At 53.8% G+C, this 26,760-nt stretch overlaps 1 protein-coding gene and 1 non-coding gene across 5 annotated transcripts; both read right to left on the reverse strand.

Annotated features, from left to right (window-relative positions):
* Window positions 1-317: 317 nt before the first annotated feature.
* Window positions 318-26,760, reverse strand: TARBP1 (TAR (HIV-1) RNA binding protein 1). 4 transcript variants are annotated; one of them, XM_036453391.2, is made up of 30 exons: window positions 25,783-26,756; window positions 24,261-24,358; window positions 23,618-23,687; window positions 21,749-21,897; window positions 21,308-21,360; window positions 19,646-19,743; window positions 18,889-19,024; window positions 17,863-17,959; window positions 17,377-17,466; window positions 15,262-15,403; window positions 14,885-14,984; window positions 13,421-13,593; window positions 12,172-12,269; window positions 11,217-11,375; window positions 10,503-10,699; window positions 9,904-10,165; window positions 9,640-9,828; window positions 8,981-9,171; window positions 8,732-8,803; window positions 7,919-8,039; window positions 6,872-6,982; window positions 6,308-6,457; window positions 6,073-6,159; window positions 5,535-5,731; window positions 4,905-4,986; window positions 3,249-3,420; window positions 2,385-2,576; window positions 2,114-2,238; window positions 1,630-1,766; window positions 318-1,391 (listed from the first exon to the last, which is right to left on the reverse strand). In XM_036453391.2, exons 1-30 carry the CDS (start codon window positions 26,711-26,713, stop codon window positions 1,223-1,225), a joined length of 4,848 nt encoding a protein of 1,615 aa, XP_036309284.1. In that variant the 5' UTR covers window positions 26,714-26,756; the 3' UTR covers window positions 318-1,222. The 4 variants fall into 4 exon arrangements, with proteins under 4 accessions (XP_036309284.1, XP_036309287.1, XP_036309289.1 ...); XM_036453394.2 differs by lacking the exons at window positions 318-1,391; window positions 1,630-1,766; window positions 2,114-2,238 and having other exon boundaries at window positions 2,436-2,576; window positions 3,249-3,389; window positions 25,783-26,760; XM_036453396.2 differs by lacking the exons at window positions 318-1,391; window positions 1,630-1,766; window positions 2,114-2,238; window positions 2,385-2,576 and adding an exon at window positions 3,897-3,905 and having other exon boundaries at window positions 3,253-3,389; window positions 25,783-26,760.
* LOC118727749 lies at window positions 13,116-13,247 on the reverse strand. The gene has a single exon (XR_004990657.1). It is a non-coding gene; the product is annotated as a small nucleolar RNA SNORA5 (small nucleolar RNA).

The raw sequence follows: 26,760 nt of genomic DNA on the forward strand, positions 1-26,760 counted from the left end.
TTATGTTTGGCTCTGTTGACTAATGAGTTTGCCGACCACCGGACTAGAGGATGGTAGTGGGCAGCTACTGTAAATAAAGCAGGTTGTCATGTGTGTCCTAGGAGTTAACATTTTAATAGCGGCACACACCAAAACATGGTGATAGGAAGAACCTAAACTGTACAGCTAAAATAGCTAATATGCCCAACGATGGCCCAAGGAATGTTTTCCCCCCCAAATCAGGAACAAGGTAAGGATGTCCTCTCTCCTGTTCACCAGCACACTGGGCTCCTGCCTACTAAGAAAAAACAGTTTCTAGGAAAGAAATGATCTTTTAGAAATAAAGTTTTATTTCCACAGTTGCTTAAAACATTTTACTAAAGAAGCAATATAATTTATCGTAATGTGTTTAAGGCACATGAAAAAGTTTGGCATTAAGTTATAAGGAAAAAGATGTACAAATTATTCTGGTAAATCCAGAATCTGTGTCTAACTGTCCCCATAGCATCGATACCTCCCCCCGGAGGAGGGGCTCAGGCCTGGGCGCCCCTCAGAGGAACGAGGGCCCCCCCGGAGGAGGGGCTCAGGCCTGGGGGCCCCCTCAGAGGAACGAGGGTCCCCCCGGAGGAGGGGCTCAGGCCTGGGGGCCCCCTCAGAGGAACGAGGGTCCCCCCGGAGGAGGGGCTCAGGCCTGGGGGCCCCCTCAGAGGAACGAGGGTCCCCCCGGAGGAGGGGCTCAGGCCTGGGGCCCCCTCAGAGGAACGAGGGTCCCCCCGGAGGAGGGGCTCAGGCCTGGGGGCCCCCTCAGAGGAACGAGGGTCCCCCCGGAGGAGGGGCTCAGGCCTGGGGGCCCCCTCAGAGGAACGAGGGTCCCCCCGGAGGAGGGGCTCAGGCCTGGGGGCCCCCTCAGAGGAACGAGGGTCCCCCCGGAGGAGGGGCTCAGGCCTGGGGGCCCCCTCAGAGGAACGAGGGTCCCCCCGGAGGAGGGGCTCAGGCCTGGGGGGCCCCTCAGAGGAACGAGGGTCCCCCCGGAGGAGGGGCTCAGGCCTGGGGGGCCCCTCAGAGGAACGAGGGTCCCCCCGGAGGAGGGGCTCAGGCCTGGGGGGCCCCTCAGAGGAACGAGGGTCCCCCCGGAGGAGGGGCTCAGGCCTGGGGGGCCCCTCAGAGGAACGAGGGTCCCCCCGGAGGAGGGGCTCAGGCCTGGGGGCCCTCAGAGGAACGAGGGTCCCCCCGGAGGAGGGGCTCAGGCCTGGGCGCCCCCGCGCCGGCGCAGCTGCTGCCGGGCGTACTCCCACACCAGCAGGGCGCCGCTCACGTGCACGTTGAGCGAGCGGGTGACGCCCTGCTGCGGGATCTCCACGCACACGTCCAGCTGCTGGATCAGCCCGGCCGGGATGCCCTCCCGCTCGTTCCTGTGAGGGGAGAGGACAGGTAGTGTTTTCCCAGGCAGCCTGGGCTTTCTTTTTCCTGCTTTAGTCTGGGAGAAAGGGCCAGTATAGGAGACGAGGGAAATGAGGATAAAAGACGTGCCGGCAGCTGTGGTCACCGGACCACCCGCCCCGGGGCTTCCCAGCAGCGTCGCAGGCCAGTGCCGGTGTCCGTGTAGCGTGGGGAGTCAGGTAACCTGCTGAGCCACAAGGATGCTCTCACCCCAGCAGCAGCAGCGACCGCTCCGGGAAGCAGTACTGGGTCAGGGCGGTGCTGCGGGCCGTCTGCTCCACGCCGATGACCGTGTAGCCCTCCGCCTGCTTCTGGCGCAGGTAGCCCGCCAGCTGCGGCGGCTTCACCTGCAGCCATTTCAAGAGCAGAAAGTCAGTCCCAGCTTCGCTGAGAGAGTTTAAAAACACCCACCAGGCTGAGCTTGCGTAAGTCTTTTAAAAAAGAACTAGACGCTATAAACAAGAACTCCCAACACCACAGACACGTATAGTTATTCCTACACCAGGAAGGCGTGCTTTCCCGGAAGGAATCCTACACGACTGGTTTCTAAAAGCAGCACCACGTGGAGATGAGGGAACCTGGGAACAGCGTTGGGCTGTTTGACTTGAACGTTAACTGCTGTGAATTCCTGCCCCTGAGCCGACCAGAGGAAAGACTGAAGCCCATCGCCCCCAGCCGGGGCCCTGCCACCCACCTCCACCAGAGGCAGCCACTGCTCCGCCGAGACGCTGAGCTGCTGGAACTGCTTGTCGCTGACGCACTGCAGGCTGCCGACCACCAGCGCCGCCGCCCCGAACACCTCGCAGGTGCGGCACAGGCCTGCGGAGAAGCGGGGACCGTCAGCGTGAGGCCGAGCGCAGTGCCCACACCCTGCCTCCCGCAGCGGCCGCCGGGAAGACGGCCACATGGCCGTGCGCTGACGGCCGCTCAGGATCTGCGGGTCTGGGGGCCCCGGACGCAGCTACCTCCCAGGTTGGTGGGCTTGTCGATGAGGGAGGCCACGACGATCAGGCGGCTGATGGCCTTGCCCAGCTTGGCAGCGCGGTCCTGGAACGCCAGCTCCAGGTCTGCGTCGGGAGCCGCGTGTCTCCACGGGAGAATCTTCTTCTGAACGTCCGTCCACTCGGACTGCTGGTCGGCGTCACCGCAGCGGGCGCCTGGCAGGAGAGGAGAAGCCCTGTGGAGACCAGTCCCGCGTGTGCTGTGCTACGTCCCTGCAGGAGAGGCCGGGGCGGAGCGGCGGGAGGGGGCAGGGTCAGTCCCGCTGGGAGCCATGGCACTGAGAGCGGCGGAGGGTCCCGCCCGGGAGCGGCCGGGCAGAGGAGACCAAGTGCAGCGAGGGCCGTGGCTAGGGGTTCGGGAGAACCAGTGGACTGGCAGCGAGAATGCAGACCCCGGGGCACAGCTGTTGGGATCGGTTGTGGCTTTAAAAAGAGCTTGGCCTTGGATGGCTCGGTTGCGAGGCTATGAGGGAAGAGCAGGGGAGTGGGCCGGAGGGAGACAGCGGGAAGCGGTTGCCAACCAGCGAGGATGGACTAGAACCCAGGTCTCTACTTCACTCAGAATTTGGCCCTTTTTAAAACCTCTTTTACGGAAACATATAGTGGGAAAGCAGTGAGCATTAACAAGATTTCTAAGGAGAATTCATGAGGAAGCAGATGCGCGCGCTGGCTTTCCACAGCGAAGCCGAGGCCCTGAACGTGCCGGCGGTTCCACCACGTGCCCGTCTGCTCCATGGGAGCGAGTTCCCGGCCTCGGGAGAGCCTGCATCAGCCCGGCGGGTCTGGGCCGCCCCAGCCGGCAGCCAGCAGTGGGAGGGAGACACTCACCCGCGTCCTGCTGGGCCCAGTCCCCCGGCCTCAGCTCCCGCAGCTGCGTCGCGGAGAGGTAGCGGAGCGCCCCGGCCCCCGAGGGCAGGTCCGTGAACTTGGCAAACTTGTCGATGGCGATCCACTCGTCTTCAACAAGGCCTGCAAGGCGCGGAAGGATGTGAAATATGGTCTGAAAAGGAAATTGTGAAATCTAAACTTTCCCCTTAAAAACGACAAAGTAGCAAAGAAATACAAATGTTTAAAGTACAACTGATTATTACTCATGTATTCCCCAGACTATCCTGCCTGGTCCAAGTACATCCAAGTACTGCCATGTGTCTGACTGTCCTTTTTAAGAACCTGCGAGCAGCAGGTCTCGAACTCGGGTCCCTAATGTACTGACGGCCCATGGCGGAGTCAGTACTGATGCTGGTAGCGTTTGGACAAGTGCTGTTCACTGACCCCGCCCTCTCCATAGCACCAGGCCAAGCTCTCCGGTGCCCTCCTCCCTTCCACTCCCCTAGGTGAGCCCTCAGCCTTTCCTGGCTGCCTCCTCGTTTGAAACATGTGGATGAAATGGGGTGAAAACAGCACTTGAAAACAGGTGTTTTGTAAACTGTACAGGGTGCACAATTTCGCCATCACACCAACAGTCCCTTTTCTTACCTATGGGAACTGAGAACCAGGAGTCCAAGGCCAGAAGAAGCGGAAGCACAGGTAAGAGGCAATTTTAAAATGAAACAGTAAGTTTAGATCAACATGCAAGTCTTGATTAAAGTCTTAAGAGCGAGTATGGTTTTCTTCATGCAACATTTGTGTAAGTTTAAGTTAGCATCACGACTGCAACTAGGCGGTGAGAGGGAGTCTGAGGGCCCGTTCACAGTTAGGGTTCCTGTCGGGATGGAGAGTGAAATGCACAGCAGAGAGGGGAGCCGTCCGAGGCAGGAGAGGGAAGCGAGGCCTTAGCTGCAGGAACACCGAGCGGCAGGCGGGCGTAAGCTGAGGCACTGAAGACCCCGCAGAAAGGCCGAGCGGACCTGCGCCGAGGACGCAGCGGGGCAATGTCTGCAGTGACAGGAAGCAGCTAACGCTCCATGGGACTCGCCACGCGCAGAGCTGCAGCTCAGCTGAAGGCCGGGCATTGGTGATCCACCAAAGTAACTAATGCTCTGCGCACAGGAGCGGACACGTCGGAGTTTTTAGAGGAAAAAAGCAAGGCCGCATGTCTCGATTCAAAGCAATGCCATTCCTACAGGTTAGTCCTGAGAGAGAGAGTTAACTGGTGGCTGCCTGGTTGGACAGACCTGCCTGTGGCTCTGGAAGTTAATGACATGAGCACGGCGGGAGGTGGGTGGCACCTGCCGCCCAGGACCAGACAAGGCAGTCGACGAGCCCATCTTGTTCTTTGTTAGCAAGGGGCTTCGTCACACACTCCCCCCGCACAGGGGTCCTTAACGTCAAACACTGCGCTCCCGTGTGCACAGGGCAGACGGCCTGAGAGGGACTGATGGGCGGTCCCGTGTGAGCGCGGAATGCAGCAGGTCCCCTTCGTAGTGACACACTCAGCCCCGTGAGAGGGGAAAGGAGCTCACTGCCAGCCTCCGGCCACGATGGCAAAGGGAGCGCCAGGGCGACGGCGAAGACGGCGAAGAGCACCCACACGGCAGTGCTCACCTCCAGGCAGTAGTCCCGCAGCGGGTGGAACGAGGCGAAGAAGAAGTGGTCCTGGATGCGCTGCCAGTTCTTCCTGGCGTTCCTGCGGGGGACAGTGCGTGTGAGGCACAGGCAGGGGGTCAGACCCTCGCCGGTCTGCCCACTGCAGGGTGCGGGAAGGAGGGGAAAGGGTGTGACTTTCACCCTAAGAGGTACACACCTCTAATGAAATGCTAAACAAATAACTCGGTCACGTAACTAAGAATGACGCACAGAACGGAACCAGGGCTGCACCTAATGGGGGGGGCTCTGGGTGCAGAGGTCTGAGCTCCATCCGAGGTGATGGGCAGCTGAGGACGGGACGATGGGAAACACCTGGAGCACCTGACAGTCACCGGCCTGACAGACAGGAATGCTGGGAGGAGGGACTGAGGGCAGTGTGCGGGGTCATGTGACCCTCCGTCCACGGGAGGGATTTACAAGGTCGGGAGCAGCCACAACCCAACCGCAATTACACTGCACGTCTCACGGCCCGCCCGGCTGCCCAGCTCTGCGCTCCCACGGTCTCAGCTGAGCCAAGGGGAGGGAGAGGTGTGTGTGTGCGCCGCCTGCAGCCGCCCTGCTCACCGAGGGGCTGCGGCGAGTGCTTACCCGGCTCCCGGCGTGCTCTCCACCTGACTGAGGCTGGACTCGATCACGGCCACCAGGGCACCCAGCTCCCCCCTCTGCTGCGCCTGACACAGGCCCCAGACCTTGTGCAGTGCGACCAGCGCGTACAGGCGGATGCTGAAGTTGTGGCTGAAGCCCCACTGCAGCGCGACGACCAGGGCCTGCTTCAGGGCCAGCGTCTGAAAGGAGAGTTACTTCTCCGTGGCTCCCACCTCGGCAGACGGCCGCGGCAAAGAGCCGGCATCACTGGGTCCCGACGGCTCCGGGCCCCCACCTCCTCCCTAGACAGACGGACGCCGGGTACGAGGTCCCCAGAGGCAGATCCCGGGACCCTGTTTGTACCACGTGCTAACTTGACGGGCAAGGCGAAGACCCAACACTATGGTACAGATGCCCCACCCGGCGGGCTTGTAGCCAGCTGGGTCCACGGGAGAAACTGCGGAGCACACAAGGAATGCTACACTTACAAAGACTAGGACAAATGTTAAAAGTTCCCTTTTGATGGCCAGTTTAAACTCACCTTTTCTGTAAGGTTCTGAGTGATGACGTCCCAATGGGACAAAACCGACAGGAACGTACAAATGCTGGTTTTAAGATTCTCTTCACCCTGAAATTCAAAACACAACCTAGGATGACACTACAACTGGGCCAGGGCAACTGAGAGCCAGGCAACAGCTCATTAGAGCGAAACACACCTCTCAGCACAGGCCATGTCTTTTGTTAATTTAAAAACGGGAAAAACCCCCTATACTTACACGGGAAAAGCAATCCCAGAACTTTGGAAAAAACTGCGGGAATTTGTGAAGAATCAGGATAATCATCCACTCTATGTAATACTTTATGGACGCCTGGCTGTTGGTGAAGCCAGCCTGCAAAATCTTGTCAATGACCCTATTCACGAAATCCTGAGAAAAACAAAATTTACAAATTAAATTGTGTTAGGGTTATTAATGATCTTATATTTATTTTTACTGAAATGTAATTAACATATAACTATAAAATTTAAGGGACAAAAATGCTGACTTGATGCATTTACATATCACAATACGATTACCACCGTAGCCTTGACTGACAACTTCTACCACGTCACATAATTAATTCTTTTTTTGTGGTAGCGACGATTAAGATCTAGTCTCTCAGCAACTCAAACTGGTTATTAATTTTAACTTTAAAAATGCCACTAAAAAATACTGCTAAAAAGTTTAATTGTTCAGCAGGCTGCGTCCTCGTTTCCAAACGCAGCCTGACGGCTCCTGCTGCAGTCGGTCCACGCGGAGGCGTTATGGCCAAGGGTCCCTCTGCGGGCGGGGCCCACGCACCTGGTCGAAGCCGGGGAAGAGCACGAGCAGGACCTGCCACACGCGGTTCTTCACTCGGTGCTGCTGGGAGTTCACGTAGCATCGCGTCCTGGACGAGGGCACCAGTGCCTCCTGGGGGCGGGGTCAACACAGGATCACCCGCTGAGCCTGTGGCCGACGGAGACATCAACCACAGCTTCAGACTCGGCCCCTGGGCCTCCAACCGCAGAGGACGAGAAGGAAGACACTCCCTTAGTTTCCTTTCACAACGATGCCTTTCTTACTTGACTCATCTGCTTTTAAAGCTAGAGAGGAGCCCTGACCAGTTTGGCTCAGGGGATAGAGCGTCGTCGGCCTGCGGACTGAAGGGTCCCGGGTTCGATTCCGGTCAAGGGCATGTGCCTTGGTTGTGGGCACATCCCCAGTGGGGGGTGTGCAGGAGGCAGCTGGTCAATGTTTCTCTGTCATCGATGTTTCTAGCTCTCTATCCCTCTCCCTTACTCTCTGTAAAAAAATCAATAAAATATATATTTTTAAAAAACTAGAAAGGAGATGTTATTGTCTGCAGGACAGTCTCTGAGAAGCCTCCTTGCTGATGAAGGGGGAGACCTGGGCCAGAGTGAGGAGAGATGCCAGAGATTGACATGTTCTTAAGGCACAAGGACATGCACAGTCCCTCCTGCAGGCAGTGTGACGCTCATTATACATAACTCCATAGATTCAAAAACAAATTCCTCGCATTATGGCCATTTCTAAATTCTTAGCTTTTTACCCTATTTCTCACGTAAAACAGTGGGTGGGTACATCACACTAAATATAACTGGTTTTCACTGGTACTGGAAAACTTGGAGGGAGGGTTAGAGTGCAGGAAACACTTGTTCTCAAAAGCAACCTGAGTTGGACAATTACTGAGATTTAAGTAAAAACACGGAAGGAATACAAATCTCATGGGCTTTTTTTTATAACAACATTTAGAGACATTTTGTCAGCATAAAGAGAAAATACTGGATTTTGACTTAACTACAAAAACAAAGATGCTTTACAGTAACAAAAACAGAAGGCATTTACTTTCTCTAACAGCTTGATGGCAAGGTCTTCCACAAACGCCTTATGGGACACACGGGAGGTGTCTAACAAGCACAGGAATTTGACAGCACAAACTCGGACATAGTGGTCCTCTCTCTTGGTACTAAAAGTGTGAGAGGAATAGTCCATGTTAATACATTTCAGAACATAAAAACACCTCAATTTTTAGCTTCAAGATACATAAACATCAAGACCTTCCGAAGTTCTCTGAAGTCACGAGGGCCCACGCTCAGGACAGGGCTGTCACCCAGGGTGGACGGGGGAGGTGCCGAACGAATGGCACACGGGGTGCCTGGGCAGGAAGTGGGAACAAGCACAGGCGGCCAGCAGCAGCTCCTCTGCACAGAACAGCTCAGAGCTCACGAGGCTGCTCCTGAGCGAGGACTGTGAGCAGCTCAGGGGCGAGACTCCGCCTCCAGTGTGTTCTCCCGTGAAGGGCAAAGTTGGGGCACCCTGTGCTCTCTGCATCCCAGCACTTACAGTGTCCAGTAAAATAAATGAAATTGTTGCCCGGCCAGTATGGCTCAGTGGTTAAGCATTGACCTATGACCCAGGAGGTCACAGTTCAATTCCCAGTCAGGGCACATGCCCGGGTTGTGGGCTCATCTCCAGTGGGGAGTGTGCAGGAGGCAGCCAGTCAATGATTCTCATCATTGATTCTTCTACCCCTCTCTCCCTCTCTGAAATCAATAAAAATATATTTTAAAAAATTTAACAAATACAGAATGTTTCTCATATGACGTTCAATTGTGAACATTCCATTTATGACGAGATGTGAGAAATCCTCGAACTTACTTTTCAATAACAACATTTGCCGCACAATCATGTCCAAGATTTTCGATAAAGGTCTGCACGTCCTGAATGAGTCTGTCCGTAAGAAACATGTTACGAAGAACAGGTTTTAGACAGAAAAGAAGAAATTAAGGCCCCAAATTTAAATGAACCAAAACTTTGTATTCTGCTCAGTGAAAGCTCAAAATAGCAAGTCTACCCATGCAGGTACTTAATGTAAGTGAGGGCAGGTTGAAATAATGACAGCCTTACCTCTGATCACGCCGGAACACAGGCCCAAACACACACGCCTCCAGGACCAGCTTGCTGTAACTGGCAGCATTTGAAAAAGACCCCTGGGACCCGTCTGGAGCAGGCACCAGCCACGCCTGGCAGCAGTGAGTTATCAGGGCATTGAAGACTCCGGTTTTCACAGCCGACATGTCAATCATCTCGTGCATAATCTGGAACGAAAGCCAACAGTCAGTGTACCCTCTGACCAAGGTAGTTGTTTTGTTTCCAAAAAGTTCCTGTTGCTAGAAACTGCCTGGGACTGGCTCCAAATGGTGGTTCCCACACAAGCATGAACAGTCCAAAAAATTAAAAATTCTCTGTCGTTTGAAGTCTGCAAGATGCTCAGCAATCACAGACTACGCATTTTCATTTCTCAGTTGCAACAAGATGTCACTGGTGGTGAGTTCACCTAGAACTCCCGAGAAGCCACTGTCCAAAGGAAAGGAGAGAAAAAATACCTCCCCAACAGTTTCGGTTTCTCTGCATTTTGTAAGTGACCTCCCTCCCCGAGTCAGCAAAGACCTGGGGCCTATGTGTGTGCTGAGCAGAGCGGGGCCAGCAGGGTCGTGCACCTCAGGAGGGTTAAGACGGTACATTTTATGTTACGTGTTTTTTACCCCAAATTACAAGGAAGTTACCTCTTTTATTTTGAAGTATGCCTGGCCCTTGATTTTTGCAGCAATGGTAAGAACCTGGGTATCAAACACAAACTGAACGAAAGCTTTTAAATTGGGCCAGAACACCAGCTGAGTGTTGCTCAGAGTAGATATAATTTTCCAAGCCACGTCAAACGCCTCGACGCAGACGGACTCAGAGGCGGCCAGCAGCTGGGGGGGAAAGGAAGAGAAGACATGACCATCACATCACTTCAGGAACGGTATGACCCAGGACTCGCTGCCTACCTGGGGGACCAGCAGCTTCATGCAGCGAAACACAGGCACCACGCGGTCGGAGGGGAGGACGGTGAGGGCGGCGAGCGCGGCCTGCAGAGTCCTCTCGGGCGTCTGCACGGCGGGCGGGACGGGGTCCAGGGCTGCACCCTCCGAGGCGGGGGGAAGGGCGGGGTTCTTCTTCAGCAGGAAGGAGAGGCAGGCCCACTGGTCGTGGACGTACTGCGCGGCGATTCTGCCCCATCCTGGGGAGGACGGCGATTCTTCCAGAAGACTGAAACGGAAAGCCAGGCACTGCTGTCCTTCTGTCAGTCCGGCTCAGTGCCTTCCAGGGAGAAACTAAGTCGGCGTTAGACAGCCTGTCTACTGGAACACCGGGAGACTCACGGACCTCGACTTCTAACCATGAAGGTGTGACTCACTGGAGACTAAACGCGGGGAGTTCCCGGGTGTCCGTAACGGAGATGAACCACTGGGACACGTGACCAGCCTGAACGGAACTCCGCTCGGAGTTCCTGAACCCTGTCCAGCGTCGGGTGACGCCCTGAACAAGCCTGGGCTCCCACACGAGCAGTGGGATGCTGGAGGACGCCCCCTCCGGGGGGACACACCTGCTTTGCTCCTCTGGCTGTGGCTTCTGCAGCCTCTGATTGAGCGGGAGGGCGGCCAGGAGGCTGTCCGTGGGCCCGGCATCTGGAGGGTCCCGCTGCAGCTCTGGCGTCTGGCCGAGGGCCTCGCACACCTCACACACCGCGGCCAAGGCGGCCATGCTGACCGCCCTCTGAACCTGCCTCCCGAGCGTGGGCACCTGAGCGGGAAACAGCGCCGTCACTCAGCGGGAGCGCTATGGGGGGCAGGACCCAGGCTGCCCGACCTCGGAGATCCTGCCCGTCTCCCCTCCTGCTCCTGAGCATCAGAGGACACAAAGGCAACCCCGTGCCCGCCATGCGAGCAGAAAGGAGGAAACGAGACGCCCGGCAACTGCAGGTCTGAGGCCCAGAGAGGGGAAGTGACTTCCCCGAGGTCACACAGCAGCGGGGACAAAGTCAGATTCACCCCCAGGACGACTAACTCCATAGCCTGTGCTCACGGCCACTCCGCCTATCCTGTTCTTTAAGAAACGCCTCCAGGCACTGAGCCCTGGTGGAGACAGACAGCCTTCAATCACCCCAAAAGCAAGGGGAAGCCGCCTGGGGCCAAGGCCGCGCAGGGGCGGCGGCGAGGAGAGCGCCAGGCTGCGGCAGGCGGACCCAGTGCCTTCCTGCCAGGAGCGAGGACCCCGAGCCCCCCTCCTGAAACCCTTCTCAACGGAAGCCCAGCATTACCAGCCCGCTGTCCGCGCCCTGCAGGTGCCGGAGGGAGGCGTCTCTCAGAGGGGAAACGATCCTCAGGGCGGGGCTGCCCCTCTCGCCCCGCGTCCCGGCGAGGCCGGCCAGCTCGGCGAAGACCTGCAGGTACAGCTGGCAGCGGTCCAGGTCTGCAACCTACGACAGACAGCGACACGTCACCACGCAGGGCCCACGCCTGGCACACGACGGCTCAGACAGGAAGTGCGTGTGTGAAAGCATCACGCACGCCGAGACAGGCCGTTCCCCCGGGCCTGCCACCCGTCCCCAGCAGCCAGGACTCCTCGGGGAGCCCCCGGGGCCCCGCCTGCTGCGCAGCTACCTCACCGACCGCCCTGACACCACGTTCCGGAAGGCGGAGCCGCTCGGCCTCCGAGCCCAGAGGGCGGGCGGAACGAGCCGAGGGTCGTGGACGCGCAGAGCGGGGCTCAGTCCGTTTCACCTCCGCTGTGGCCTCGGCAGCTCCTGAGCCCCGAGCTCCTGTCCCCACAGCGGGAGGGCCACGTGTGCCCACCCGGGTTTGAGACCGAGCGCGCGCGCTGACCGGCTGCACCGCGTGGCTGGGATTGGGCCTTCGCTATCACCGTGCCGGCCGAGGCCCTCTCGCCCCATCGGAGCTCACCGGGCTCCCCTCACGCCGGGCCCTCTGCCAGGTTCCAGCCGCCGGGGGTGACACACGCGGGGAGAGGGGCTGGGGAAGCTCCTGCCGAGCTGCTGGGGCCCGAGAGCGCCTGGGGCAGCTCCGCTCTGGCTCAGGGCACCTGCCAGGCGGTCAGCGGTGGCACCAATGGACTCAGTGAAACAGGACCCCTCGGTGGACGGTCCTAACACCCAGCACTCCCAGGCGGGGGGAGGGGGGCGCAGGAGGGAGCTCTCTCTCAAATCAATAAAAACTAACACAAACAAGAAGGGGAGTCATGCGATGAACACTCACAGTGCTCAGCTCGCTCAGAGCGAGCCTCCGGAGCAGGAAGGCGGAGACGCTCTCAGCGGCGGACATGACCAGGTCCTGGAGGAGAGGAGACACCGCGTCTGCGGGGAGAGTGATCGGCTCAATGGCAGAGATCAGCCGTCCGGCACAAAACACACCCAGCCCGGTGCAAGCACAGCTATGGCGAGCACGTGGGTGAGCCCCGTACCAAACGCAGGTGCCAACACGGGAACAGTCACCACGCCGGGGGGAGGGGAGCTGACCCTGGGAGCCTCGGGGAGTGCCAGGCCCGAAGGCGGCATTCGGTTCTGCTGCCGTTACCAAAACCCCAGACCTCTGAGCCCAGCCCTGCTATCCCACACGCATGTGTTACAACTGATCTCATCAGTGTTTCTCTGGAATTCTTTAAACTTTAAATGTCCTCAATCCACAGCAAAGTGGCCGGAGGGACTGGAAGCCAGGGTCCGCTCATGCTCATCGCTAGCGATTCCCGCTGCAGATGCGCCCTAAGGCGGTCTAAGGCGGAGCGATACTGCGGTTCTGTCTACAGGAAGCGTTTTCTGCTTAAAGCGCTCAGAGAGGAGCTCACTTAAACAATGGGTAGGAAGTCGCTGCCTCTCTCAGGGTCTAGCTCACGTCCTGCAGCACCTCGCCCAGAGGCAGCTGGGAACGGATCTTGCTTTAATACATAAAACAGGTCATGGTCAAGGGTCTAAAAATTAAGCAGCAGACGTAAGTTTTGTTTGTTTTTCCTCTGGGGGCCACCGGAGAACGTGAGCATTCACGGCAGACCCAGAAGCCCTCCTGAGCTCACAGTCTGACCTCCCAGCCGTGGGGAAGCTGATGGTTTCTTCCCTCCAGAGGTAATCCAGCTCATCCCAACTATGGCTTTAACCTGAACCATGCTTCCCCCCACCCTCACCCCCCAGCCGCCAGGTCGAGGAGCTTGGTGTCTGCAGCCAAATGCATCCCCGAGGCCCAGCAGCGGGGCCCAGCGCCCGTGGGCCACAGTGTTTCTATGGCAACCTTCTCGGCTGATGCCGGCCGTGGGGGCAGGCACCGAATTTGACACGGCTGCAGAAACACAAGCTTTTAAAAGACAGAAGCAAATGAACGCCATTCTGAAGTCAACAGTGCCCAGTGGACGTCACCGCAGTCACCCCCGGGGGAAGCCGGGCCCGCCCACAGGAGAGACCAGGTCGGATCTCCCCTCCTAACCACCGGCTGTGCCCGGGAGAGCAGCCGTCCTCACCGTCGGGGGCGCGGGCGCCCCTCGGCGGGCACGTGCGCAGCAGCGCCAGCAGCGCCTGCAGGCTCCGGTCCGTCTTCCGCAGCGGCAGGTAGGCATTCGAGCCCAGCTTGGCCAGGGCGTCCAGGAGCGGGTCGAGGAACAGCCTCAGCACGTTCTGCGTCCTCTGCCTCTCGCTAGAGGTTAAAAAACAAGAATTTCAAAAGCATGAGGAAGTTATCTCCGTTTGTAGAACCGTGACCTGATGAGTCAGAGCCACTCGATGAGACGGAGGCACTCCCGTGGCGAGCTCACCCCCAGCGCCTCTGGACTGGCCGCTCCCCGACCTGCTTGCGGAGCCCGGCCTGACCTTCCCGAGGGCAGCGAGGCCCGGGGCGAGCACACGGGCGCAGTAGGAAGCACAGTTCTGTCTGCGGAGTGAAATGCTGAGCCCCTGCCTCCCAATTCAAAAACACAAATGCTGGTCGACGCGAGGAGACATGTTAAAGATAGACATTCACATACGTGTTGTGTCTGTGTGTACGTAAATACGTACATATCCTAAACGACAGAAGACCAGAATGACGGGCATACAGTCACTATGATGTGCACTGACCACCAAGTGCAGTGCAGGAGCTGCCCCCTGGTGGTCACTGCGCTCCCACAGGGGGAGCCACATGGCTGACGGGGATGAGCAGCTGCTCCTGCTGTGAACCTGGGGCCTCTGGGCAGGAACCCGGGCTGCCATCGCTCGCCTCCTCGCCCCAGGCTCCTCCTCAGACTCCCGCAGGCCGCCCCGGCTAGCAGAGGGACTGAGCCTACTCCCCACCTCAGTGCTACTGCCCCCGGGCCTGGCCCCCCGGGTGCCCTGGAGAGACAAGTGCTCCGGCTCCATGGGAGATGCCGGACCAGGGAGCCGCTGCTCAGAGGGCGGACCCACAGCTGGCCTGGATGGGCGGGGCTCCGAGGGGGCTGATCCCCGCAGGCCACGCCCCCACCAGCGCCCGCATCCCACGCACCTGGCCTCTACTAAGTACACACCGAGTGGCCTGATTACCATGATCTCTGAACGCATAATCATCTGGCCACTCCGTGTCAATCCTAGAGAATAAAAGGCTAATGTGCAAACTGTCCGCTCCATTAGGAGTTCGACCAGCAGGCAGGCTGGCCAACCGCCCATGTCCCCTCCCCGTGGCCAGGCTGGCCGGACCCCACCCATGCATGAATTCATGCACTGGACCTCTAACACACACACACACACACACACACAGGCCAGATTATTACGTGTTCAGAGATCACTGTAGGTTGTTTAACCTTCTCTCCCAGTCACCAACCTGCGAGCCTTTTGTGCTGTGAGCTGTTGTTAACGTATAATAACGTGTTGCCAGTGTTCCAGGGCCTTCCTCTCACGCCCTGTGGTCAGTGCCGGCCCATCGGGGACAAGGCTGAATGTGCCCCGTCACTGAGCAGCCCCTTCCGGGGAATTACCTGTGCTGGGCCTTCCTTCCGTCCACGTCCACCGCCAGCAAGACCATCAGAGCCACCAGCTTGGCGTCAGCCCAGTCAGGCATCCGGCAGTTTTCTCCGGCTGCAGGAGAAAGGCGAGTTGGCAAAGCATGAGCAGAACCTGCCCAAGAGGAGGCTCCAAACTCCAGCGGCTCGAGGACTGTGTCTCCCCGACACTCGGTGATAACGGAGCAGCCGAGGTGCCACGGCCTGAGATCACACACACAGCCACGGGCCCAGTCCCTCCATCCTTCTCTCTTACCACCCAGAGGTGGTAAAGCCCTAACTCGATCTGAAACCAGATAAAGTTCCCCGAAAATCCTGGTCACACCGATCCAGAAGAATGGCCTCAGACTCACTCTCCCACGCAGGTGACGTGAGGAACTCCTGGACGAGGCTCCTGACGTAAGCGTTTAGAGAGCACGTCTCCTGAAGTCCAACAGAGCCACGCGCTGAGGGTCGTCCAAAGCTGCTCTCGTTAGCACGCAGCCAATCACAGAGCTGGGAAGACAACACTTATTACTTTGTTTTAAAAGCCTACCCGAACAAAGGGTCCCTAATTTCCCAAAGCCAATTTGCTTTCTTTCACAACAAATCGAACTGAATAGCTGCAGCAATCTTGAGAAAGAAGAACGAAGTCGGAGGGATTACAATACCAGATACCAAGCTACATTACAAAGCCACTGTTCTCAAAACTGCCTCGTACTGGCACAAGAACGGACATATAGACCAATGGAATAGAACAGAGAACCCAGAAATCAACCCAAACCACTTTGCTCAATTAATATTTGACAAAGGAGGCAAAGCATACAACGGAGTGAAGACAGTCTCTTCAAGGAAGATAAACCACCCAATAATAAAAGGGGCAAAGGACCAAATAGACACTTTTCTACAGGGTCACAAGGAAGTCCCAGAGACACATGAAAACATGCTCCAAGTCATGACAATCTGAGAGATGCAAATCAATTCAACGAGGTACCATCCCACACCTGTCAGAATGGCTATCATCAACTAATCAACAAAGGATGCAGAGAAAAAGGATCCCTCGTGCACTGCTGGTGGGAATGCAGACTGGTGCAGCCACTGAGGAGAACAGTACGGAGTTTCCTCAAAAAGTTAAAAATGTAACTCCCATTCAACCCAGTGATCCACTTCCAGGAATATATCCCAAGAAATCAGAAACACCAATCAGAAAGGACATATGCACCCCTATGTTCATAGCAGCACAAACGACCATAGCTAAGATTTGGAAACAGCCTAAGTGGCCATCGGCAGATGAGTGGATTAAAATACTGTGGTACATCTACACAATAGAATACTACGCTGCAGTAAAAAAGGAGTTCTTACCATTTGCATCAGCGTGGATGGAAGTGGAGAGCATTATGTTAAATGAAATAAACCAGTCAGAGAAGACAAATACCACATGATCTCAGTCATTTGTGGAATATGATGAACAACATAAACTGACGAACAGGGACAGATCCAGAGGCAGAGAAGCATCAATCAGACCGCCAGACCTTAGAGGGAGGCAGGGGAGGGTGGGCGGGAGGAGGAGAGATCAACTAAAGGAGTGTGTGCGTGCAAATACACCCACCAATGGGCATGAACACCAGGAGGGTGAGGGCAAGAGTGGGGCAGGGGTTTGGGGGGTTAACTGAGAGATGAGGACACATATGCAATACCTTAATCAATAAAATTAAAAATAAAATTAAAAAAATAAAGAACATCTCTGAAAAATAGCACATTATGTAAAACAAATTATAACCTTCAATTAAAATTCATCCTAGCTTCACATACTAAAACAAGAATATTTATTTTTGAGAGAATGTGAAATGTAAGTTATAATTAAAGTTCCTGCCGCCTCACAAGTTTATTTTCTATCGTATCATGTGTGTTTTAAATACATTAATTTAAAAGACAACTTCTGTCCTAGCTTCTCCATTACACCTTTCAGAAGATTTGCAAAACTAAGCCACAGAACTCCCCAGAATTCCTCTTTCATCAAATGTAATTGTGAAATCTATGTTCTCAACTTTCTTTTTCCGATATTTCTTAATGAGCAAATGCATACATGAATTTAAATATAAAGTAAATAATCAGGTCTTTCTAAAAGGTAAGAATTTTAAAAAGTTTTCGAGTCCATTAAGGTAGCCCCAGATCACATGTAAGCAGACACGATAATAATGAAACTAAGAGTACCTCACTTGACCAAGGACAAAACTGACGAATAAATCAGTTGAGACTAACTCTGACCCCTCCCCACCCTGAGGAGCCAATGAGGGAGCCGCTCAGCCCTGGAGGAGGCCGTGCGTGTGGGTCTTCACCAGCAGACGCTGTCCAGCAGACAGGTCAGCGAGCATCTCTCTCTCCCCAGCAGTACTTTCTGTTCCTCTCACACTGGCTACTGATGGGTTCAGCTAGCAAACATGTTTGTAAGATTTCTGGCCTTGTCATCAGACCCTTCCCCTCCTCACCTCTGTCCACAGGGACGTTCCCCGGCCCAGGGACTCCTCCTGCCTCAGAGACGTGAGAAACGCGGAGATGTCTGACAGCGACACTTCCTCCTGGCAGGGGGGAGTTTTAATAGTTACTTTAAATCTTTAAATTGAATAAAATAAAACCATCGTAAAAGCAGCCTAGTATACTATTTAAAGTACATTAGTGAAATCTTTAAAAAAATAATTTTTAAAAAGAAAATATTATCAAACTTCTGAAATGAAGATACTGATTATAGACCACCAACCCTGTGAAATGTGATTTTTTTATAAACATATTTTCCTTAAAACCAAGGTCACCATCTTACAAACTTTAACAAGACGATCACTATCTAAAAGCAAAAACATTCTATAAGAAAATGCCTATTACTTGCCAGCCAAGGGCCGGCCCTGTAAGAGACGGTTCTCGGGACTGCTCCGTCCACTCCTGCACACCCACCCGCTCGGAAAGGCGTGCCCACTTACCACGTGAACCAGGTTCATGGCCGCGTGGAGCAGGTGGCACTGGGCGGCCCCTCGCAGCAGGATCTGGTGCGTGGCCATGGTGCACTGCAGGACGCCCCTGGCAGGACAACAGAGTTCACCGGCGTGCAGATGGCCCGCAGCCAGCCGTCACCCACAGTGACGTCACCGACAGGCCGGTGCGCAGCCACCACGTCGACTCCGGTAAGGCCGATAACCGGCTCCGGTAAGGCCGCTAACCGAGCGCCCTCTCAGTAGGAAACACACCTCTTAAAAACAACGAGACCAGAATGAAGATCCTTTACAACAAGAAAGTTACATTAAAAAACAACTTTGTAGTCTAGTTTCCTACACATCAATGTAATAAAAAAAAAAACACCTACTGGCCTTAAAAGTGGTCATAGCATATATAATGGCACATACTTAAATTAGTAATTCATAAAACAAAATAAGTTCAATTTATTTTTTGTTTTTAAATAAAATTAAGAGCTCAAAAATCCTAATGTAAGCTGAAACCGGTTTGGCTCAATGGATAGAGAGTCAGCTTGGGGACAGAAAGGTCCTGGGTTCGATTCCGGTCAAGGGCATGTACCTTGGTTGCGGGCATATCTCCAGTCGGGGGTGTGCAAGAGGCAGCTGATCGATGACTCTCTCTCATCAATGTTTCTAACTATCTATCTCTCTTCCTTCCTCTCTGTATAATATCAATAAAATATATTTTTTTAAAAATCCTAAAGTGAACTAAAACCATTTGCTAGAATCTGGGCTGGTGTTTTCCAGTGGTTAGAGCCAGCCCACACACCAAAGGGCCTCGGGTTCGATTCCCAGTCAAGGGTACAAATCTGAGTTCCAGGTTTGATCCTTAGGCCCGGCCAGGGTGTGAGAGAGGACACCAATGGATGTACCTCTCTCACATCAATGTTTCTTTCTCAATCTCTCATTCTCTCCCACTCCCTCCCTCCCTCTCTCCCTCTCTAAAAATCAATGGGAAAATATCCCCAGGTTAACAGAAAGCACCAGACCGATTACCTGAGGGCCAGCAGGCCTTCCGGACCCAGGGCTCTGCATCTCGGGACACTGGCCAAGGCCTTAGACAGGAACAGAATGGGAACAGCACACCAGTGTCTACTGGACATCTTCTGAATAAACTGTAACAAAAAACTACCTGGAAGAAAAAGTGTCAGATGTCACCGCTGCCAGCAGCACATGACCACACGCTCAACATCAGGAGCCATGAGGCGGGAAAGGCAATTCAGAACCCTAATGCGGTGAACCCCACACCCACCAGTCCGCCGTCTCCAAACGGACAGGCGACGGGAGCGGCCACACACGTCTCTGCATAAGCAGCGCTTTCCATTCTGGGCCCGGGGCACCGAGCCTTCCAAAAGGCAGGTGTGTTTTTCTCTCCACCTTCCTAGGTCAACCTCTCTGGAGGGACTTCACCACAACGGATATTCTGTTTGCACCGTTTTCCCAGGGCCGGGTTCTTCCCTCCTTCCACCCATTTTACTGGTGTTTGGAAGTCAACAGAACCAAGCGGAAAAGAGGGCACAGGGCAGCACCCCTGCCAGCGCCCCGCCACGGGCTCACGCCAACCGGGACCAGTCACGTGGGAGCGTGCGCCCCGTGTCAGTCTGACAATCTGCACGTCCTAGGAAAAGGAAACTGTCTTGGAAATACCGGGTGTAACAGTCACAGGATGGTGCTCAGAACCAATCACTAAAATGAGTAACTTTTTGAAGGTAACGAATTAAAAACAGACAAACGAAACCCTTCCTGCACATACTCTTTAGTTCTTCTGGAAGAAGGGAAACGTAAGCAGCTAAAAATCTCTGTAGCTTCAATCCCAATGGAGACCCACTCCCCATCTGCTGGCCCGGCGACCTGGACACAGAGGGAAAAGACACACTTTCAGAGTTTATTTACAGGTGAGCACGATGGAAACTAAGTGGACTGTGGCCCAAAGTTATTTCAGTAAAGCAGTGAGAGCATCTTTTATTTCTGAACCTACTTTTTATTTTTCAGTCAAATACTAGGGATCCTTCTGATCACAGCAACACCAGGACCCTCTAGGGCAGTGGACCTGGTTAGTAACGTGCAATGCTAAGCAGGCATGGACTTCCCTTTCGTGACACTTTCCCTAACACAAATACACGGATCTTGCTAAGCAGTCCCACTTTTTAAAAAGTCTCAATGTGATCATTTAAAATGACATTTTTATTACCTCCAACATGTGATCCGATGCTTTTAAATCTTTGGGTATTCAATAAAAGACGGCCTATTAGGAGTAATTCCTTTTGCAAGGGCGCTAATTTGTTAACATCTGCCAGAGCCACTTTTCCTCGCGCCGCGGTTCCCGCAGAACCACCACCTGCTCACGGAACAGAGCGCCGGAGCACGGGATGTAGCTGTCTGTGGCTTCAGAAAGGCTGTCTAATCGCCTCAGAAAACGAGTCACAGAGGTAAGTTATTGGAAAACTCAAAACAGCTGGCAAGTCAAGCACTGCTATCCTCCTTCGATATTTACCCAACGGGACTGAATACCAATGTAACTTAGCACCGAGTTAAACGTCGTAGAGAAACTGATGGGGGGAGGTTTTTTCCTGTTTAGAGGTGTACGTATGGAGGACTTACAAGCATGAACGTAGACTAAATTGGAAAGACAACACAATTTCAAAAGCAAGGGAAGTTTTTGAAGATAAAATCCAGGAATATAGATAATGCTCAGAAAACAGGGGAAGGCACAACAGGGACAGACGCTTCACCCGCCCACCTTTTCCAAAGGGTTTGGTGGCCAGTGTCCGGGCAACGGCTGCCGCCACCAGACATGGGCAGGGAGGTGAGGACAAAGCCTGGTTTTTAATGTGTTGAGTGGACAGACAGACAGACATGGAACTAGACAGAGGTGGGCAAGTCTGCTCAGCAGACAGAACTACGAAACAGATACGCACGCACAGGGAGAGAGCACGCGACTGAGCAAATGAAAACGTTAACATCCGGGGAATGCAGACGGAAGGTGGGTGGGAAGGTAGGTGGGATTCTTTGTATTATTCTCACAACTTTTCTTAACATGAAATAAAAATGTTAAAAGAAAAAGGTTTAAAGTGTTGGTTAGCCAGTCACTACAACATCCAAGAGGGCAGAGAGGAGGGAGAGAGGAGGTGAGAGAGGAGGTGATGTAAGACATACTTCCCAAGCCCAGGATGGAAAGGCTCAGGACAGGAAGCCAGAAGAGAGACGAGGAGGAGGGCTGGGTACAACAGTAGGAGAAAGGCAAGAAGCAAGCAAACAGGAGAGGCGACAGGATAAGGAAAAGGTGAATGTTTATTAGGCAACAGATATTATGCACCGAATGCATGAACCAATCTGGTCGTTTTGCATGAACACATTGAATTTATTTATCAGAGAGATGTGACTGCATTGCTGCTAAATGACATCGCGTGCTTACCTGCCATACAGAGAGCTCTCCGAAAGTGCGTCCATCAGCGGTCCGATAATGAACTGGAAAGAAAAGTAGCTGGTGTTAAAGTGCAATCATCACTTGGAGTGAGAGTGCGCAGCTGCCTCTGGCGCTGGAAGCTAATGAATGACAGACCGTCTCGGAGAATTTTCTCACCTGATAAAAACGTATAGACTTATGTCAAGAAGGAAGAAAGGAACCCAAACAGAAACCCATGGTGGAAATAAAGGTATTACAAAGAAAACACGGAAAGATACCCCGGAGAAAAACTGAAGCCCCTCTCTATGCCTGGAAGATGGGGGAGAGGTTATATCTTCAAATATAATATGTCACTAGACATTGGTCTAAAACACAGCGCACAGAAGTGCAGGGGCTGGGAGGGGGAAACTGAGGCACGCATGCGAGAACTGGGAGGAAAGCCTGTGGTACCTCGGAAATCTCCGGTGAGAGCGGAAGCGCCTTGCCTTCGTAGAGCTGCAGGAAGTGGGAGACCCCTTCCTTGGCCAGGATCTTGTTCTCGCTCTCCAGCATCCTCTTGTAAACACACAGGTGCCAGGAGGGGTGCAGGAGCCAGCGACCTGCGGAAGGAGCTCAGGGTGACACGGGGCCCACGGGGCCCCATAATCAACACACGCCCGGCACACCGCTTCCTCCCAACGTCACAGAGGGGCGTCTGTGTTCAATCCCATCCTCGGAACTTAAAAGTCAAAATTATTTTTTCATGGAAAATGGACAAAAACAAAGTGAAAAGTAGTATATCTAAACTGAACGCTTTACCCCAGTCCTTAGCATAATCTGGACACTACTAAGTAAACTTCGAATTGAGCGAGGGGGAGAAATGGGATGAATGTGGATGTTAGAGATACTGACTCTTTTGACATATCCTTTAATTCTGTTGGGGGGGAAAATCAGCATTTTTAACTCACGGCATTCTATAAATAAATCGGACCATTATTTGTAATTTACATCAAGATACTTTGACAGTGGTGATTTTTCAAAACCTGTCACTGCTATTTAATTTAGTTTGCCAAGAGCTCTGGGCAAAATGCAGTAACAAGAGAATCATTTTAATAATAAATGCCTAAGTGAAATCACAACAGAATTCAATTATAGGCTAGCCCCAAGCGAGACAACGGATTCTCACAGTCTGAAAAATCCAGCATCTCGGGAAACTATAGCAACCAGCTCAATAAAGTTCCATTCCCAAGGAAATCTACTAAACTTGTCATTTTCCAGAGGAGGCACGAAAACTCCTTACATAGGTTAATTCTCGTGTGTGAACACGGTAATGTAGAATCTTATCGTTAAACACTGTTAGCATTTCACTGATCTAAACATAATTTCATAAAGGAATTTCAGGAAGCTCTAACTTCATTATATTTCTCCTAGGAAGCTCTCATGATAGAGTATTAAAGGCATAAACACCATATTTGAAGTTATATCTTGGAATTTTCTCTTCCTGAGAAGTCCAAGATATGGAAGGAAAACCTCTAAACAGTAACAAACAATGACACATATATTGAGAATAAGAATGGAAAGCAGTTAAAATATATAATAACAAAGAGCTACTCTTTAAATGTAGAATACCCTAAACCGGCTTGGCTCAGTGGATAGAGCATCGGCCTGCGGATTGAAAGGTCCCGGGTTCGATTCCGGTCAAGGGCATGTACCTGGGTTGCAGGCACATCCCCAGTAGGGGGTGTGCAAGAAGCAGCTGATCGATGATTCTCTCTCATCAATGTTTCTAACTCTCTATCCCTCTCCTTTCCTCTCTGTAAAAAAATCAATAAGATATATACAGTATTTAAAAAATAAAAAGTAAATAAAATGTAGACGACAGCGTCATTAAAACAGGACCAGAATCCTTCTCTTTTAGGGATGTCTGCTCCTGGGGAGGTGCCCGCGGATGCGGCAGGGGCCGGAGAGGCTGGCCCCTGCGGGAGGATGGATGATGGGGTTCACCATGCAAACTCTTCTCCTGTCCACGTCTGATGTTTTCCAAAATCAAATATTCAGAGAATCGCCCATGTCTCTAAATCACAGAGGACTCTGCCGCTGTTTAAAGTGATGCTCAGACTTAAGGAGACACGCAGATGCGTTTGGATAGACCGCTAAGCGAGAAGACGGCGTTACCCTCAGTGCAGAAGCTACGCTATGCAGTGTTAGTAGCAGATTCTTACCTTCTCCTTACACTCCTATGGTTTCCCCAGTTCTCTACAACGAGCAAATGCTAGTTATAATACAAAAGGGGGAAAATGACAAATGCTACTAAGAAATCAAACGAAAAGTAACCATTACCGGTTTCCTCTGACACGGCAGAGTCAAACAGGCTGTTCAGCTTTGGCAGAACTGGCTTTATCACGTGTATCTGAAAATGAGAGCAAGTCTTATGGGAATTTCACTCTATTTACTCAGAGCAGGCCTTCTGTTCCCCACCCATTCGTAAAAATAAACAGTTGCCTACTTCTTCCAGTTTTTAATAAAAATTCAAGTATGTAAGAGTGAGTGTGACAAAGATAATGATTATTACCTTTAATATAGTGACCAGGTTGGCCCAGATATAACAATTAAAAAAGAAAAAACACCTACAAAATTAAAAGGCAATTATTTACCTAATAACGCTTTACCTCAGAACAGCTTTAAGTAAAACTTTCCTAAGTGTGTATTTCTTTGGAGATTATTCAGAATGTCGAGAGACTAACACTTCAGAAGTGTCAAGAGAGGATCGAATAAGACTAAATTCTCTGAATGATGGCTTAAGTCACCTGAAAGCATTTCTTTAATTTTCTGGGTTTACATCCCACTTTAAATTGCATTTATGCAAGAAAACAAGGCACACTATATCCAAGTTGGTCTTTTTGCGCTGCTTTTACAGAATATTGGGGGCATTCTGTGGAGAGCTGGACCTACGTGGGATTTGTTAAAATACGTTAACACTTACCTGATTTCCTTCTAGGGTTTCCATTATTAAAATATAGTTTTCCCAAAACTTGAGCAGCTCATCTTTTTTTTCCTCAGACCACCAAAACAGACTCGGGCCTGTAATAAAGTTAAAAGGAAAATTAGTTGGCAAATTTTGTGTGTTTCTTAACAATATTACACCCTAAAGTTTCCCAATACTATCAAATGCTGCCTTCTCTAATTAGGAGGGGGCCCCAAATCAAAGCCTAGACAGGAAAATAAATATAGTACATATATATATATATATATATATATATATATATATTTCAGAGAAGGGAGAGGGAGAAATAGAAACATCAATAAGGAAAATCATGAATCCCATTTCAGTAAACCCGCCAATCAAATGTCACGCACCAAGCTGAAGGGAGATCTTGCTATTTCACCACTCTTTTCAGTAAGAAAATACTGGAAGCATAGCTCACAATGTAAAAAATATATATATTTAAAACCTGACTCATTCTATTGAATCAATGGCAAAAATACCCTAAACAGGTTGACTTAAGAACCATACGATTAACAAACATTAGTAAATCCTGCTCCTCAATTACCAAGGGAAATTAAAATAAAATAAAAAGTGATGGTTATGGTTTCTGTTGCAGAATTGTAACTCAAGACTGAGTTCAGCCCTAGCTGGTTTGGCTCCGTGGATAGAGCCTCCACCTGTAGACTGAAGGGTCCCGGGTTCGATTCTGGTCCAGGGCACATGCCCGGGTTGCCATGGAAACCCTCAGCAGCCAGCCCTGCATGGTTCAGGGGTTGAGGAAGCAGGAGGTCAGGGTTCGATTCAGCATCAGGGCACAGGCCTGGGTCGCAGGCTCGATCCCGGTGGGGGGTGAGTAGGAGGCAGCCGATCCATGATTCTCCCTCATCACTGATGTTCCTCTCTCTCCCTTCCTCTCTGAAATCAATTTAAAAATAAATAAAATAAAGACCGAGCTCACTTGGTCCGTCAGATCAGTGGTCGGCAAACTCATTAGCCCACAGAGCCGAGTATCAACAGCACAACGATGGACATTTCTTTGGAGAGCCACATTTAAACTTAAACTTCTTCTAACCCACTTCTTCCACAATGACCAGGCCAGGCCGTGGTGTTTTGTGGAAGAGCCACACTCAAGGCGCCAAAGAGCTGCATGTGGCTCACGAGCCGCAGTTTGCCGACCTCGGGCCCAGGTACTTTCCCTTCCCACCTGATGGCAGCTAACCCCTCTTTCCTATCAGAGTGGACCTACCACCATTCAGTGCACACGTGGGCCCAGCCCCTAAGTTATCCCACAGGTCAGTAAGGCAGGGAATGCCCACTGCTCAAGCTGCAGTGACTGGTGTCACTAGAGGGTCCCCCAAATTTGGGGGCGCTAGGGGGACCCCGGAAGTCACCAAACTGGGCCTGAATGGAAGAGACGACCTCTCTAGGGGCTGGTTTTCCAACCCAGGCACCTCCCTCCCCTACAGCCAAGCTGGGCAGGGCTGGGCTGGGCTGGGCTGGGGCCAGAGGGGGCAGGTACCGTTAGCTTCTCCGGAGGAGCTGCAGGTGCACGGGACGCCCCGCTCGGCCGACACCTCCGCCGCCCGCTGCAGCAGGTACCGCGCGCGCTTGCGGGTGAGCGCGTCCTCGGCGTCCGCCAGCCCGGCCTGCACCGCCCGCCAGAACCGGGCGCAGCGCCGCGCGTCCGGGCCCGCCTCGCCATCGCCACGGCCATGGCCATGGCCATCGCCGGGCGCGGGCAGCAGCAGCTCGGCCAGGGCGCTCAGCACCTGCAGCCGCGGCCCCACGCGGGGGTCCGGCCCCGAGGGCGCCACCAGCCCGGCCCACACGGCCCGCAGCGCCGCCCCGCCGGCCCGGCCCAGCGCGGGCAGCAGCCGCCCGGCCGCCAGCGCCGCCGCCTCGCCGTCGCCGTCCCCGGCCAGCGCCAGGCCCAGCGCCGCCTCCGCCACGCGCTGCAGCAGCGGCGCGTCCTCGCGGGGCCGCAGGCAGGGCCCCACGGCCGCCAGCACCTCCACGGCCGCCGCGGCGCCCCCGTCGGCCCCCGCCGCCGCCAGCAGCTCGCCCAGCGCCTCCTCGGCCAGCGCGGCCGCCAGCGGCGGGCCGCCCCCCGCGAGGCGCGCGCAGGCCCGCAGCGCCGCGCCCGCTGCCCTCAGCAGCCGCCGGCGGGGCCGGGCCGGCGGGGCCGGGTCCGAGGCCGGGGCCCCCGCGGGGCGCGCGCGCAGGCGGCGCAGCAGCGGCACCAGGTACCCGGCGGCCACCTCGCGCGCGGCCTCCGGGAGCGCGTCCCCGCCGCCGCCGCCGCCGCGCGCCGCCTCGTCCTCCAGCCGCTGCAGGAGGAAGTGCAGCGCCTCCACGCGCTCCGCCGACGCCTCCCCGCGGCACAGCGCCCCGAGCAGGGCCCGGGGGTCCCGGCTCTGCCCGAGCAACGCTTCCGCCAGGACCCACTCCATTTGCCCCGCGCGCGCCGCCGTCGCCGACGTCCCGCGCGTAAATTAGG

This window comes from Pipistrellus kuhlii, unplaced genomic scaffold (assembly GCF_014108245.1).
Source record: "Pipistrellus kuhlii isolate mPipKuh1 unplaced genomic scaffold, mPipKuh1.p scaffold_m20_p_25, whole genome shotgun sequence".
NCBI classification, from domain to species: Eukaryota; Metazoa; Chordata; class Mammalia; order Chiroptera; family Vespertilionidae; genus Pipistrellus; species Pipistrellus kuhlii.